General features: G+C 44.0%; 1 protein-coding gene across 1 annotated transcript; it reads right to left on the bottom strand.

Annotated features, from left to right (window-relative positions):
- Positions 1-246: 246 nt before the first annotated feature.
- On the bottom strand, positions 247-3199 carry GARIN3 (golgi associated RAB2 interactor family member 3). Its single transcript, XM_082726076.1, has 2 exons — positions 2566-3199; positions 247-1547 (listed from the first exon to the last, which is right to left on the bottom strand). Exons 1-2 carry the CDS (start codon positions 3184-3186, stop codon positions 348-350), a joined length of 1821 nt encoding a protein of 606 aa, XP_082582202.1. The 5' UTR covers positions 3187-3199; the 3' UTR covers positions 247-347.
- Positions 3200-10826: the final 7627 nt, after the last annotated feature.

Below are 10826 nucleotides of genomic sequence, written 5' to 3'. Positions count from 1 at the left end.
GTGGTGCTTTCCAGGCTATAGTCTGCGACTTGTAGACATGGTCTTGGGGAAAACAAAGGCAGAGAGGAATGGACGCACAGCATAGCACTCATACTGGATCTGCCAGTCATGGGTGGAAGGTGAGGTTCTGTCTGACTGGAGGCTGGGGTCTCAGGCTGCAGCCTGGGTCACATCACAGGAGCCACTGTGAGGTCACTAGCAGGCTAGGAGATATAGACTATTCAAACGAGACAGCATTTCTTTTGGGGTTGCATGATTTCCTTTATTAGAGAAAGCAAAAATGGACTCTCTAGGGATACTTCCCTGAGGCTGGATCTCCACTGTGAGCTTCCTGCCCGGGCTCCTATTTAAACGGATTTAGCTTCAATGACTATGGTCTCCATTGTCTCAGATGTCATGGTACCAGAGATCTCCAGATCTTTGCTGCCCGGGGCCTTCTCTAACTTGGCTTCTATGTTGCGCTTCTCTACTGTCTTAGCCACGAAGTCTAGCCCTCTATCGTGTGACCTGACCCCAGTTTTTGAGCCAGGAATGACTTTCAAGTTCTTGAGGAAAGAGCCGATTTTACTGGATTTCTTACTCACTGCGCCTGAACTGGTTATGGATTTGATCTTCCCCAATTTGTGAGCTGTCCTTGACTCCTTTGCCCCGGCGCTGTGGCCGCCACCCTTGTGAGAGCTGTGTCCTTTGCTTCTTCCATGGGTCTTCCCTTTTTCCTTTTTGTCCTCTCTTTTGTCGTCGCCGGATAAGGACCGGTGGGAGGATGATTTCCGGGTGGACTTGTCCCCTCCTGTCCTGTGGTGACTTTCCCTGGTCCTGTGGTGACGGGAACTTTTCCTCCCGGATGTCCTGTCCTTCTTTTCTCTTCTTTCTTTTTTTTCCTTCCGGGTTTCAGCACGGGGCAGGGAGACCTTCTGGCTTCCATCCCTCTCACTCATGTAGCCTTCACTCTGCAAGGTGGAGACGAGGGGTCCTACCGCTGAGCAGGCGGCGGCTTTCTCTGCAGCAGGTGCGCCGGTCGTCAATGCGCCTGCGAACACCACGTTCAGGCTGCTCCCTGGGGAGAGGCTGGCAGTCCCCGTCGTTGGGACCGAGGCACCTGCCGAGGACGTGCTTGCAGCCCCCAATGCCACGTTCGTACTCTCTGAGGATATACTGAGAGCCCCTGCAATGGCCTTGTTGGATCCACTTTCTCCCGGACTTCTGCTGGTGGCTCCAGACAGGGCCGTGCTTACCTGGCCTGTGCTCGAAGTCTTGGTGGCTGCTAAGCTCAGCGCACCTGACGAAGAGCTTGTTTTTGCCCCAGCCATGGCCAAGCCTGAGATAGTGCTCGTGGCCGCCCCCGCCATGCTCCCGACTGCCCTGGCGGCTGCACCTTCGGCGGTCCCGGCAGCCCTCGCCACTGCAGGGGAGCCCGGCATTCGGCTGTGCGCGTGATGGAGTCCTTCTCCCCCAGCGTACCCCGAAGAGGTGGCTCTGGACACCTCGCGAGGAGGCTTGTGAAGCCTGAACTCATCCCGATCCCCTTCTCTATGGAGCTCTGTGGTCTGTGCCAAGGGGAGAAGAAACAGGTAAGAGAGAGATGATAAACTGAGCCTAGAACTGTCTGCTCCTTTCTCAGCATGGACCTGGAGCTGAGCTACTCAAGGGCTTCCAAAAGGGTCCTGAGCGGCAGGACCTTCCAAATGATTGAATCTATGCTCCCACTTGAGGCAAGATCCCATCTACAGCACCCCTATCAAATGGTCACTTGCTTTTTCCTTAACAATCCCAGCACCAGGGAAAGCACTGATATAACTCCCCATCCTCATATACTTGTCTTTTTTTTTTTAAATTTTATTTATTTATTTGACAGAGAGAGATCACAAGTAGACAGGCAGGCAGAGAGAGGGAGGGAAGCAGGCTCCCCACTGAGCAGAGAGCCGGATGCGAGGCTGGATCCTAGGACCCCGGGATCAGGACCCGAGCTGAAGGCAGAGGCTTAACCCACTGAGCCACCCAGGTGCCCCTATATTTGTCTTTTATACACGTGTTTGCATCTCTGCTGAACAGATTCCTAGAAGTAGGAATGCTGGGTCAAGGGATCCACACAATTTGCATTTGGGTGGCTGCGAAAATCGTGCGTGTGCACACACACGTGGGTGGTCCTGATTTTAATCAGCACACGGTAGTCATAGGGATAGAGAGTGAGGGAACGGCTTCCTAATTGCTAACAATGTTCCACAGCTGCTGAGACTAACTGGGTTGGAGTAAGCATTGGAGAAGAGACTGGGCCAGCAGGATGCCCATTTGGAGGGTAGGGGTTACAACCATGGGTATGAGACCAAAACAGCTGGTCTGTGACGTCTCTCTGAAATTCAGCCTTGTGGAACAAGTGGGAGAAGCACTCGGAAACTCCCTGAGATGTTAAATGCCCTAGTGGGGGCTCATTTGGCCCTGAGACTACTCAAGTGGAGTGCATTTTCCAGGTGAGCCTCAGAGAGCATCTGAGCTTCTGTAGACCAACTTTGAGCTGTGCTCCCAAAATACCCTGCCCCATTCTCTTGAGTCTCTGTTGATGCTTACCATTAGGCCCTTGTCATCCTCTAGGGGAACTGCTTCTGCCGTGTGCAGGGTCGGGGTACTGCTGCAGCTATCCACTGGTGGTCTCAGGAGATAGACAAGTTTTTCCCAGTAGCAAAAGAGGTCTTCTCGTGCATCTGAAGAGGGACACAGCTGCAGGTAGAAAGTGCGGCCGGTGGCAAGCTTCAAGCGCAGCTGCTGTTTCTCCCGATCGTGAATGGAGATCTTGACAAACTTGAGGGGAAGCAGCCTGGTGAGCTCTAGGGTCTTCGTGGGCTTGCGACCTCTCCCCTTGGTGGTCTGGGCGTGTCTGACATGCTCTTCACAGATTTTTGTTGGTCGAGCCAGCAGCATGACATCAGGTAGTGGGAGGATGGGGCTGGTGGACGCGATGCCCACGGTCACCATTCGGACACGGTTGTGCACGTCTATCACCTCTCCTTTTTTGCTGATCTGAATAAAGTCACTTTCAAACATTGGAGCATATTTGAAAATGTCATACTCTCCTCCCTTGTACAGCTGTCGCTGCAGGTCCCCCATGGAGGTATTGAACACGCCCATTGAACGGTAGCTGTGGGCCGTGTAGTAAGGTAACAAACATTCGCTGCTCATTGTTCTCTTCATTTGAGACAGCTCCACCAGCCACAAATCGAGTCCTTGAGAGAGAGAGGGAGTGAAGGCAACTGCCCATCTCCCTGCAGGGCTCTGCCTAAATCTCCTCTCACCACCTCATTTATCCTCCACAGTCCTTTGTGACCTGTCCCCATCACACACCCCTTTGTCCCAGCCTCCAAGCAGCCACCCCCTGGGGGCAGCAGGGTCACCAGTCTCTCCCCAAGCTAACGGCCACCTCCCCTCCCCCACTCCGGGGGGAAAGACTGACTCCCACAGGGTGGAGGTGTAGGGAGGCTGTATATTCTTTCAATCAAGATGTTAGGATGCATATGTATGAAATCATCTGCTTTTGTAAATATCTGGGTTGCTTTCAGTTTTGTCGTTGTTGTAGAGATCCCTATAATGATCATCTTCCTGCAAGTGTATTTTTGCATCTGCTACCTTATGTCCTAGGGATCCAATCCTGGAAGCGAACTGTGGGCTTGCTAAGGGGCAGGGATCCTGTTGGGACTGCCTTTCTCTTTGCCCTGGCATAGAGCACGTGCTCAAAGGCTCTCAGAAGGAATTGCTGAGTAAATAGCCCCAAGGGGTTTTTGCTACCTGTTAGAACCAGAGCTCCATTTGTACAGTGGTTTCCAGGGTAGGGAGGCTTCTCTCACCCATTTTCTAGTATGAAGGAGATGAAATCTTAAAACCGTAATTTTATGATGATGAACTAAGTCTCAGAATTATCTTGGTCAGCGTCAGAACTCAGACCTGGATTCCATCCCAGGTCTTGTGATTCAGATCAGGACTTTTCTCTGCCTCAAAGTTCATGGCTCACCATTAGACTCTCATTCTGCACCAAATATGGAATCGTTTGCAGTTAGCAATATGCGTGGGGACTTACTGGGAACCACAGGAATTCATACAAGTCTTGAATCACCATAGGATTTCCCGCACTGGTACGCCTGCTGCTTCACTCTTGATGTCTACCTGATAAACCACTGATGGTTCACTTCTTTGAAAAGCTCTTCAGAGAAATTATGGCAAAGACATCTTTCTGGCGTTGTTTTTTGTTTTGTTTGTTTGTTTGTTTGTTTTTTGGTTTTTTTACTTTACACAGGTGATGAATCCGAATACCCCCTCCCCCAGTTAGAAGACTACTTCTAAAATAAAATGTGCCCCCCTCCAGCTCAACAATTACCAGGTGGTGGGTATGTGCTATGGTGAGTGCTGTGAAGTGTGTAAACCTGGTGATTCACAGGCCTGTACCCCTGGGGCTGATAATACATTTATGTTAATATAAATAAATAAATAAATAAATAAATAAATAAATAAAACCTTAAAAGAAATTACCAGGTGGAGGTCTTGAAATAAATCTCAACAACAAAATGTTCTTTTTTAAAACTTTACTTATTTATTTTAAGAAGGCTCCTTGCCCAGCAGGAGCCCAGTACGGGGCCTGAACTCACAACCTTAAGATCAAGATCTGAGCTGAGATCAAGAGTTGGACTCACAACCAACTGAGCCACCCAGGTTATAAACATGTTCTTTTTTATATCCCTGGTGCCTACCACAGTACCTGGTACATTGTCGCTTTCCAATAAATAGGAACTTGTTTTGGTCACTGAGATTTATTCTTCTATTTGTTTATTCCACAAAATTGATTGAGCAAGTATGAATTTGGGGACCAGCTAGAAAATGGAATTGCAAAGATAAAGGTTTTTACTTCTGAAGAACTAAACATTTTTTTCCTAAAGGTGTTAAGTGACTTCTCAAAGAAAAAAAAAAAAGAGTAAAGTGGCTTATATTCTATAATAAGGAGACAATCACTAAAAGTTAACACTCTCAGGTTTAAAAATAAGAAGTTGGTTTTTTCTATATTATAGCCAACCATATAGTCCCATAAGTTTATTTCTGATGAATGACTGATAATGAGAGAAAACACAATCATTTTTAAGAACTTACAAGCCAGCCATGTTACTAGGCATTTCACATTCCTTTAAAAATTTAATCCTCACAACTGATTTATGAATTATATGTACAACTACTATTCGTGTTTTATAAAGGAGCAAATCAAGTCTAAAAGAAGTTAAACAACTTCTTCAAAGTCACAAGAGATCAAAAGCACATGGAAGTCCCCACTTGTGGCAGTGGTTAAACTACACCAGACTCAGTCACATAAATAGAACATACATATATGAATATTGTGCAGCATCGATACCTCTACTTAATGAATATTATTAAGTGCCTACTTTGTGCCAGGCCCTGTTCTAGGTGCTAAGAGTACAGCAGTGGACAAAGCAGACAAACACCCTGGCTCTCAGAGCTTTTATATAGAGAATACATGAGTAAAATAGTTGGCAGGCCCACTGATGATAAGTGCTGTGAAGAAAGAAAAAGTAGGAACACTGGATGGGAGCATGCTCAGGGGGAAGGGGGAGCAGGCGGTGGTGATCAAGAAAAGCTCAGTGAGATATAATATTTGAGCAAAGGCCTAAAGGAGGTCAAGGAGGAAGCTGTACAGACATCTGAGGGTGTAGCCTCTCAATCAGAAGGAATGGCAAGAGCCGAGACTCTGAGGTAAGAGCATTGCTGGTATGTTAGTGGAACACCAAGGGGGCCGTGATGATGGTGACAAGAGTGGAATGAAAGAAAGTGGTTGGAGTTGAGACCAAGAAGCAACTGTGGTGACAGTGGGGGAGCAGATGGTGTTGTACAGGCCTTGTAGAACTGTGAGGTCTTTGGCCTTGCTCTAAAGGGGTGATGATGCTGTAGAGAGAAGATCATTCTTGCCATCATGTTGAGGAGAGATTGCAGAGGTGCAGGGGGACAGAAGTGGAGACTGGGTGGCTCCTGCAAGAGATGATGATGATGATGGCTAAGACGAGTGTGGTAGCAGTGCAAGAAGTAAAAAATGATCAGTTGCTAGATATGTTTTAATTGAGGCAACTATTATGTATCCTGGTGTCAAACAACTTTCAATAGATGTTAGTAGATTGAAAAACAGCAAGTTGCAAAATGGCATATATGGTATGCCATATGTTTTTGAATCAAAAATCTTCAAATGACATTTGTGTGTGTGTACATATGTGTGCAAAGATAGACAAGAAACTGGTAACAAAAGCGACCTTGGGGCAACTTGTTGACTGGGGGAAATGGTGGGATGGAGACCTAGCTCTCCAGGGCACTCTCTTTTATACCTTTCAGATTTTGATTTGTTGCATATACTACTTTTACATAAATAGATAATATTCTAAGACTTACAGAGCTATAAAAATGTTATGTCAATAAAGCTCTATTCTTAGACCATTCATTGATTCAGGCCTTGATATAGAAAGAAATAAATAGCTTCATTTAAAGGTAACTCTCTGTAGCACAAAATTTCAGAATTTGAGAACCAAAACATAAAATATCATTCAAAATTTGTTTTCTGATTTCTCTTGAAGACCTTTCAAAAATTTATTCTCTCTTCCCAACCTTTAAAAGTCTGACACATCTCCTATCAAAAAAATAGAGATCAATAAGTCAGGATATGTTTACCAGTTGGCCATTCCATTGCCCATTATTGTGCTAAGAGCATTCAGGTTATCAAAGGTAAGTCTCAAAAATTATTAAACATGACTTTCATACAAATATAGAGAAACACCTCGAAGATTTAATTAATCTACCAATGAGGGAACCAGCAGGATGGGAAAGCTGGTTCCAAAGAGAATCGGAGGAATAGCCATTGGCATTGGAGAAAGAATGTCAGGTGGATGTAACCAAGTTAGTTACTGAACTGGTTAAATCTCTACAAGACAATAAAATCTTAACCTTTGGGGTTATCTTTTCTTTATAAGGCAGAAATCATTTGCATCTCTTCTAAACAAAAATCTGTAAGTCATTACAGAACTTCACAGACTCTGAGACTTGAATCAATAGTTGATAGCATTCTTAGGGACCAAAAATGTTCTCAAATTACATTATGATAGCTACAAAGTGTGAATACACTAAAAACCACTGAACTATACAGTTTCAATGGATGAATTTTATGGTATGTGAAATGTATCTCAAAAAAGCTTCTAAAAATAATAGATAGCAATACTTCAGTCTTACTGATACAATTCCATGGTTTTACTTCCTTCTCTTAGACAATTAAATAATCCTTGGGCTAGCATGTTAAGGAATGTTTTACTATGGCACCAAAAGTACATGTTGCCTGCCTTTCAAATGTTTTATTTACAAGTTTTGGGTAATTTTATTTATTTATTATTTTTATTCTTATTTTTTAAAGATTTTATTTATTTGAGAGAGAGATGACAGCAAGAGGGGGAGAGAGAGAGCCCAAGCTGGGGGGAAGGGCAGAGGGAGAAGGAGAAGCAAGCTCCCTGCTGGCAGGGAGCCTGACAATGTGGGACTTCATCCCATGTCCCCAGGATCAAGACCTGAGCAGAAGACAGATGCTTAACCAGCTGAGCCACACAGGCACCCCATGGGTAATTCTTCTTCTTTTTTTTTTTTTTAAATTTATTTATTTATTTGACAGATAGTGAGTAGAAGTAGGCAGAGCAGCAGGCAAAGGGAGAAGCAGACTCCCCGCTGAGCAGGGAGTCCGATGTGGGGCTCGATCCCAGGACCCTGGGATCATGACCCAAGCCAAAGGCAGTTGCCTGATAGACTGAGCCACCCAGGCGCCCCGGGTAATTCTTCTTAACAAGGAAAATAGTGAAGTATGTGTGTGCCATGACCTTAATTTCAGAAAGCTCACGATCTCAGAGGAGAACACAGGGTAGAATCAGGGAACAAAACAGGAGGGTAATTAAATATATACTAGGGTAATAGTGAATGAGTTAAATGCATGGTGAGCCTAGTAACACCCATCCCGATATTAAAACCAACAGTAATTATTTTGTATGAAAAACTGCCAGGGCGCCTGGGTGGCTTGTATGATTGGGCATCTGCCTTCAACTCAGGTCATGTCTTCAGGTCCTAGGAAGGAGCCTGATCTCGGCTCCCAGCTCAGCGGGAAGTCTGCTTCTCTCTCCAGCCCTATCAACCCACCGCTTGGGCTCTGCTCTCTTGTTTCTCTCAAATAAATAAATAAAATCTTTAAAAAAAAAAATAAAAAACTGCCAAAGCCGCAATTCTAAGCACAACTTTCCATATATATTTTAATTGGCCTAAGATTAAAGAGACATAAGAAGTAAAAACAATATATGATATACTGCGTATATGTAGACATGCAGGACTATAGGTGGTTCAAGTCTACATATATATCATGGGAAGAGGTTTCAGTCAATAACTTTTGTTCTCCGTCTGTTATTTTGAAAGCCAAGGCAAGCAGACTCTATATATAGCATTTTTAATGACTATGCCACCTGAGAGGGCATTGTTAGCTAGGGCAGGATGTGAGGGTGGGGAGATTTCCATACAGTACACAGTATGTATCTGTGGGGTAAATCCCCTGGCCTAAAATACAATCCCCAGTACTTTTATGTCAATGCTGCTAAGCAAGGTGGCGTGGGATGAGCTGCGGTTAGCTTTAGACACCTAGGACTTCAGGAAGCCAACCTGCTTTGTCTACCTCTGGCCGTGGATCAAGACTGCAGTCACCTTGACTCTTCCTTCCCCTGAGGGGCAGGATGCAAATCAGTTTGCTTCTGCCTTGGGTTTAAAAAGAAAATGAGCTGGTAGGTATAAAAGAAGCCAGACAGATGATCTAAATAATTTCATTTCTCAACATTATGATTCAACTCCTGTCACCCTCTTCCCTTTCTACTTCCTTTTTGCTTCCTTCATTCTTTTGTCCTGCACAGCCACATGTAGTCCCCCGTTGAGCCAAAATTCTGCCCTCATTTTGTTTCGAGACTATTTCCCTCTCAGCTTCCAATCTTGCTATGTTAATAAGCCGGGAGATGGCCTCCCTTGGCTTATATATTTCTCTCTTTGATGCGATACTAAGGAAGCTTGCCATTAAATATACACACAAATACTAAAGCTGTTAACAATAACGATAAAGACACTGCATACAGGTGGCTGATTCAACAGCTAGTATAAGATAATTATTACAATGAAATATTTAATTTAACCCTAAAAAGTCCTGGATGAATGTACAATCAATATTAACATTGATTATCTCTGAGGGGTGACACTAGAAGAATTTTGTCTATTTGCTGGTTTGCCTTTTCCAGCGAGGATGTATTTTACAGTTAGAACCAGAAATATATATCTAGTTTAGAAAATTAGCTCTAAGCTTTCTGGCCATCTGTTATCTCTGTCTTCTGCTAATTAAACCAAAGATTTCTGACAAAGGGCATAGTTTTATCTTATTTTAAATTGGAAAGTAGAAAGGAATTCCTCTATAATGTCAATTTTTATTTATATAAATTGAAAAGTGAAACATCTTTCTACCCTTTTAATTCCGTTTACTGGAATGATTGATTTGTAAACTCCCTGTCATCGCCCTGTGGGTATACATACACACATACGTTAATATAAACCCAAAAGTTTTTCAGGTAAAAACAGGATTATGCCATTCATACTGGTCTGCACCTTTATCCTAAATATATCTAGTACTTTTTTAGAATGATACATTATAGATTAATTTTACTCATTTTCACAGTCTCAGAGTGTCCTGTCAAATGGACGCACCATAGATTATTCAATAAGTTTCTCAGTGAGGCACATATAGACCATTCTTGTTACAAAAAACACTGCAGGGAACACTTTGTGCATATATGGCTATGTGCTCATGCTCTCCCCCCCCCCCCCGATTAGTAGTTCTAGAAGGAATAAAGGTTTGTGAGGTTTTAAAAACCCTTTTCAGAAGAGGCTATGTAATTACCAGAATATTCTGGGTATCATTTTTAAACAGATATAAATAAACCTGATCAAGTTCAGACGAGAAAGATAGGGAAAATATAAAGAGCTTTGAGGCCACATCCTAAGAGGACCATTAAAGGATCTCTGGCCTGGACACAAGAAATCTCTGTGGTTACATAAGAAGCATCTTTCCTTATCTGAATGGTTATTCCTCAGACCAGGAAAGAGGACTAGAACTGTGGGACCTCAAATGATAAAGCAACAAAGATGGACCTTAGGTTAGTGTAAAGGCAGATCATTTATTGGTGAACTGACAACCATCCCACTTTCTCTGGTGGCAACACACTGGCGTTCCTTGCCCGCCCCCATGCTCTTCCTAAGCGTGGTTGGGTAGGGCTGATCTTACACCACCCCCAAATCCAGGAGAGAGTACAGACCTAGAAATAGGCAACAGAACATTCTACTGCCTTGGCTGTGATGCTGGAGGTGCCCGTGGTCATGCCACCCAAGCCAGGAGGATGACCCATAGTTCTGAAGGGTTTGCTGGAACTGTTAGGGAGAAGAACCCAGTTCCAGTGTTAACGAGTCAACTGATAACTCCTAGCATCCATTGTGTGGCCATGAAGGAAAGTGGGCCTCACATGAAGTCAATACAGATCTGAGAAATGAAAATGAACATTTCTGATGTCAGGATCCAGCAGTGCCAGACTGAATTGTTATCTTCTTTGTTAGGGGTTCAGTGAGGTTTTCTAACTCAGTTTCAGCTGAGGCCACAAAGGTCTATAATACTATAATTAAAGGAATCAAGAATCTTCCTATCCTAAAATAGAATACTATATCATCTGTGACATAGTAAGAAGCAA

This window comes from Mustela nivalis (assembly GCF_964662115.1).
Source record: "Mustela nivalis genome assembly, chromosome: 3".
Taxonomy (NCBI): domain Eukaryota; kingdom Metazoa; phylum Chordata; class Mammalia; order Carnivora; family Mustelidae; genus Mustela; species Mustela nivalis.
This window is presented reverse-complemented; position numbering and strand designations above follow the sequence as displayed.